Source organism: Alligator sinensis, unplaced genomic scaffold, assembly GCF_000455745.1.
Source record: "Alligator sinensis unplaced genomic scaffold, ASM45574v1 scaffold169_1, whole genome shotgun sequence".
NCBI classification, from domain to species: domain Eukaryota; kingdom Metazoa; phylum Chordata; order Crocodylia; family Alligatoridae; genus Alligator; species Alligator sinensis.
In genome coordinates, this window is record NW_005841924.1 from 1,779,667 (window position 1) to 1,785,830 (window position 6,164).

The 6,164-nt window shown below is 43.4% G+C and overlaps 1 protein-coding gene across 1 annotated transcript in view; it reads right to left on the reverse strand.

The window, feature by feature from the left end:
- The window catches only part of FAM160A1 (family with sequence similarity 160 member A1), a 67,840-nt gene that overhangs the window by 15,242 nt on the left and 46,434 nt on the right, over window positions 1–6,164 (reverse strand). Inside the window, 3 exon segments of the mRNA XM_006019164.3 lie at window positions 230–408; window positions 4,262–5,311; window positions 6,029–6,164. The exon segment at window positions 6,029–6,164 is cut by the window's right edge and continues 15 nt beyond it. Of these exon segments, the coding sequence (XP_006019226.1) occupies window positions 230–408; window positions 4,262–5,311; window positions 6,029–6,164 (1,365 nt within the window).

The window sequence follows — 6,164 nt, forward strand, 5'->3', positions numbered from 1 at the left end:
AAAGAGGCTGTAGCCCAGACCAAACCCAACCCAACCGGGGGATGAGGGGGGTAAGGCATGGCCTGGCTTTGATCTGCTGCAGGGCGTGTGGCTTGGCAATCTGGCTGTGGGAGAAGGTGGCCAACCTATAGGGAGCCCTGTGGCCCAGATGCTATTGCTCCATGGGCCAGAGCCTGAGCACCCCTGGCCTAGATTGTCAGTGGGTAGCACTAAGGCATTGATGAAGTACCTGATATAATGACCGTACACTAGGCTGAAACACCATATTGGTGTTGAGTAAAAAGGAACGAAGGAGAGGTTGAGGGTAACTGGCCAGCTGAGTAATAATCCCAATGAGCAGCAAGTTCACATGTAATGAATTCTCCAGCATATTCTCCAGTTTTGACAGCACTACACTGATAAATGGTCCTGCAAGAAAAGCAAAAGGAACCAATGTTATATTCTTAACACGGAGAAAACGCATCCTAAGATCAAAGGAACAAACATTTGAAAAGGGGTGTAGATCTCCATATCTGACCAAGACAGACTTTTTACATGCCATTTAAAAGTTAGCAGGAGGAAAGCTGGGTCTGCACAGACAAAAGACATAGCTTTTTCTCCTGTTAACCCTATCATGAGCAAGGACACTTTGATGGGGTAGCCAATCAGCTGACATGAAGAGTATATTAAGCCCACACAAGCATTCTACCTTGAGTGTGCCAATAAAGACAGTCCTGTGAATTACATTCTATAGTCCTGTTCCACTGAAGTTAACTGGAGGCCTGCCAGTGACTTCAGTGAAAGCAGGGTCCGGCTTCTTATTACTGTTCTCAGTTAATTCTGCAAAAGAAGGGACAGGGTAAATTATGCTGAGGTTTCTCATATCATCATAATACTTCGTGGTGTTTGAGGGATTATGAAAATGCTACTTTAAACATAAAAACCAAAACCCTGCACAAGTCCATGTCACAAGAAAAACATTTCTTATGCTGCAAAAATTCACACAAAGTGCAGAAGCCATAAAAATAGATTTATCAGCAAAATTGTTGGTAGATGTAGGCTTTATATACAAGCATTGCCAATAAATAACTGGGTTGGTTTGTGTACTCATTTTCCAGTACAGCAGCTGCAATAGAAAACTATTTATGGTGAAAGTACATAAACCCCTTGGTGTGAGGCTTAAGAAGTATTTGCCAGCACAAACCCAAGTTTAAGCAAATGGCAATGGATTTTAGTACGTGCTGCCAGATGACTGAGCAGATGTGTCACTTGAGGCAGTCTGTAAGGGTCACCTGATGGCAAAAAAATGTGAGGCTCAAACTGAGTGCAATTCCAGTCCTGCTATGCCCCTCCCACAGGGCAAAAGTACAAGAAACCAGCAGCTGTCCCCCAGGGGTATCCCTCTGATGTAGAAGAATCCCAGGTGGCACAGAGCCAGCATAGCTGACTGCTCTGCTACCCCTGTCTTGGCCCTTGGCATCAGAAGCATGCTGGGGGCATTCCTAAGGTAAAGAATGTGGCCCAAATCTCATGGCACTTCTATAAGCACCTGCCAATAAACAACACCCTTCAGAGTCTTCACTGACTGTGCTTAAGATTACAGCATTCTTGAGGACAGCTTTAAAACTATGCTGGAGGCAAAAGCAATCTCTAGCCAATGCCAAAATAAAGAACTAAGCCACAAATTACTACTTTACAGCTCTTCCCAGCAAGGCATGGCTGAGGACTGTAGCCCAGTCCATTTAAAAACTTGTGAGTTCAAAGTAAGGTGTAAGGAGGTATACACCCTGAACCACATCCCATCATTGCTAACCTCAGTGCTGTTTCACTGAGGAGAACACAGATGCCAGGCCTACCATAGGGCTACTGTGCTGGCTTATAAAATACCAACTCTAACTCACACGACAGCTGTCAAAATGCAGGTCTACATAATACATCAATCGACTTGATAGTGGCCACCTGGAACCACATCAACACTAGCACTCCCACCCACGGAGCCGCCTAGGAACATTTTGCTGGGATATAGAAAAAGCCCATTCCCACCAATGTCTGTCCCTTCTCCCTGCCCCCACGCAGAGTGACATGCTCCAGGTGCAGTGGGACCTGTGATGGACCAAGGACAGTTGTGCAAGGGGTTCTAGGAGAAGGTGGGGAGACAGATCAAGGCTTAGCTATGTTTGGAGCATCTACAACTAAAGCCAGTAATTTGCATAAAAAGCTCAGCATCACTTCAGGAGACTTCACTGGAATATGCACAAACCACTCTCAATCACAGATGGAACTGAAAAAACAGTAGCTCCATACCATTCAAGAACCATAATAAAGCAACAACCACAGACGTTTGGCAGAGTTTAACAAGTCAAAAAAATGGCAGAGCACAAGCTAATTAGAATCAAAATAGGTTTTATGCATGTTCCAATGAAGAGTCATGGACATAATAACAAAATAGTGACACACCCAGATATTTGCCAGTATACCCCCTCATTACCAATGTGCTGATTTATAGTATGGGGTAAGTAGAGAAGCATTGTGTTTTAATGCTCTTATGCTACACATAAATACTAAAGGAATAATTATTTTCTAACAAATGGTCACATCCAATACCAATTTTTTTGCTGAGGTACAAAATATGGAACAGAACATCTGCGTGCTGGTAGAATTTACTGGGGGTAGGAGACCCTTGATAGATATGTGACCCTACAAAATAAAACTCCATCCTATGACAGTGCCCAACAACACTATGCTGACACAAATCTGACCCCTCAGACCGCCACATGACACCAGATCCCAAATTAAAAGGAGAACAATTTATTTCTATGTGGTAACCTATAGAAGAGAGAAATGTCAGTGTGTCTGAATGACAACATAATCTCCATTTCAAAAGACAATTTATCAAACGTTTTCCCCACACACCACCAGTTAAAAGATCGTTTGAAATAGAGTGAGGAGACAAAGTATGTCTGCATGGTACAGTTCAGTGCTGTACAGAGAAACCTGTGCTAATTCAGGCCTCAGAAGCAGCATAGCCATTTTCATAAGTACTCCATCTGAGCTAACAGACCCTCCTTCTCAGCAGGGCCAATTAGTAACAGAAGTGCACCATGCTACAGTGGCCTTGTTGCTGAGGTACCTGAAGTAGCTAGTTGAGAGCCAGCTTAGGTATCTCTGCAAGGCATTGTGTATGTGTAGACATACCGCAAGAACCTAGTACCCTTTTGGAGGAATGTTAGTCCTAGTATCCCAGCCTTGTTTGACAGGAGCAAAAGGGAAACAAGAGAAGGGAGATGGACCAAAGTATCTGAGCTTCATTCAACAGTGAGAGATAGGAAAATAAAGGCGCTGAATGTAACTGGGAACGTGAGAAAGGCTTTTGGTACAGGGACCAATATTAGCAAATCCATTTGAAAAACAAGTTGTCCTTCTCAAACGATACCAGGCATGCTGCCCTGCCAAAAGAGCCTACATTTGACTAAATGACTAAAACGTTAATGGATCCCCTTTGCCAAAAGTTAAGTCACCCTTAGAGGCTTTGTTGCAGACAAGTAGGCCAACACTTTTTATTACTATTCTTTGTAGGGACACAGTACTTGGGAACCCTACTCCAGTCCAGGACCCCAATGTGCTAGGTGCTGTACAAACATTAAAAAAGATCGCCCCAAAGCATATGGTACCCTCCCAAATGAATCCTGTGGTCATAGTTCACAATGTGCTTGGTGTGTGGGAAACAGTGCAACGCTGATGGTGGCGTAGGCATTTGAAAAGAAGGATGCCAGGGCTGTTTTCAGAGGCAGATGTAGAAATGACAACAGTGCTGCCACCTGGTGCTCAAAAGTGAAATAGCAGGTAAGAGTGGCAGAAGAGTTTCTGCTGTTTTCTTTTTATGTTCTCTACGCTGTTGTAGAAGTAACTGCAGAAATGGAAGGTGCGATCACTGCATTAGAGAAATTATTTGGTTATTCTCTCCCCTCATAAAAGTAGAGTGGTCCCCAAGAATGCAATGACTTTGACATCTGTGCAATAACACCATCAAGAGGATTTAAACAATTAAATGAAACTAGGGAAAAATGTGGAACTAACAGTTGCTATCATCACGCTGATTATTCTTTCCTCTACCCTTCTTGTCTGTCTTGTCCAAACTAGGTTTTTCAGGGTAGGGACTACTGCTGATTCTATGTTTGTGCAGCAACTTAGAATAATGGTGGTCCTGTTCTTGGCCAGCTCTTTGACACTATCATAATAGAAGGAAAAAAAAAAAAGATTTAATTAAATGAGAACTTTCAACCTGTAAATGGAGCATTCTGGCTCCGTGAATAATGCTTGGAAGAAGCATCCTCCTTTGCTCCAAATGGAGATGGTATGCTTTCTGCAGAGGGAGTGTCTGCTGAGAAATTCTCAAAGTCCTCCTCCTCTTCTGCTGGAGATAAAGGTTCAAAGCTCACCAACTTCTGTTCCTCTTCCAAGCCCGTAGTATTAGAATTTAGTTCTTTAATAATTTTGTCATATTGTATAATTAAATCCTCACTGTCTGGACTTAGCAGCCTCATGTTTGAATTATGATCTGCTTCCTGAGAAGAGAGCTTCAGCTCTAAATTTGGCCTTGGGTGCACTTCAGCAGTCTCCTGGTTTGGTTTTTCCTTTGTTACATCAAGAATTAAGCTTGAATTTTTCTTATTGTGTTCCTCCAAGTCTCCATCCGACTGAGGCTTTGTGAGAGGCCCATTATCAGAAGACAGGCTTTGAACTGTTTTCTTTGACTCTCTGGTTGTATTTAAAGTTTTCTCTTTGGAGCTGTCATTATCCTGAGCATCCTTTTGGGCACAAAGTCTGTAAATCATGACATCATCCTGAAAATCAGATTCCTCTACATAAGACCCTTTGATGAGCATGATTGCATTCTTCTTCATCTCTTGAATGTGCTTTGGTGGCTCTGCAGGTGGCTGTGCCTCTCCACTTCCCAGATCATCATAATTCTGGGGTGAGCTCACATCAGATCCAGGAGAAATTCCTGTGTCATAGCTGTCATCCCATTCCAGCTCCAATTGCATCTTTTCTCCCATGGAAGTCATCTGAGAGGAGCTGCAGTTGCTGGAACTTCTCTGCTGGAGTCGGAACATGGGCTGCCCCACATTTTTAGTGTTTTCCTCAGCCAGCGTTTGAATAAAAGTGTCTGGGTCAGGGTCTTCCCCATCATATGGGGAAGACCAAACCCTGCAGTCTTTCATGCACTGGAGGATGGTGGCTTGAGCTTCCCACAGGTACTGCAGGTAACTGATGTCCACAGCTCTTCCATATTCTACAATACACGTGGATTCAGAAGGGCTTGGGCAAGAGCCTGAAACAAAACAATAATAGGTCTAGTCACACCAGATGGGAAAAACATTTTAAAAAACCTGAAGTCATACAGTGATACAAGGCAAACATTACACAGCACAGGAAGAGTCTTCAACTCTAAAACATTCAGAGGGGCAGGATAACCAAGAAAAGGATGTTAAGAGATTTGGTGCAGGCTGCATATGTCTTTATGTCAACATGAGACTACAGTTCAATCCTTCAGACCAGCTGCTGAACATTTTACAAGCAGTGGGCAGAAACAACCCAGCTTGAGTCCAAGGTGGAACAGTGCTTCTCACCCAGCTGCTGCCACTACCATCGCTTCTCCCCACTGTTGAAATACCACTGAAGCCCAGCTCCCACCTGGCTCTGCTGGCTGGGGAAAAACAGCTCCACAGACTGGATGCAGATTGCAGGCCATAGGTTATCGACCCCTACTTTAGACAATGTTGCTCCTGTGGAAGCATATAGTTGTATGTCCTCCCATTTTTCATGAATGTGCATCCAAACTTGTATATTCTTTAACATAAAGATTTTGGAAAGCTTGACAAATGGAAGAGATTAAATGCCAGACCTTTCCACTTCAGGCTAACTACACAGTGTACACAATCTGAATAGTAATTTGTTATCAACTCTCACAACCATGTAGAAGGTAATCAGACAGATTCCTCAAATCATGACCTGTCTTTCCTCAGTACAATGCACACCAAATGTTTACCAGCACTGTGCGCAGCCTTTGTCCAGAGGATGTAATCTTTTGCTTGGCTTTCAAGAGTCAATGTGATCCCAGTAGAGCAGCAGATTGGTGTCAGAGCCAGTAGTTTTGCAGCAGATACAGAGTAACAGTCTCTTTC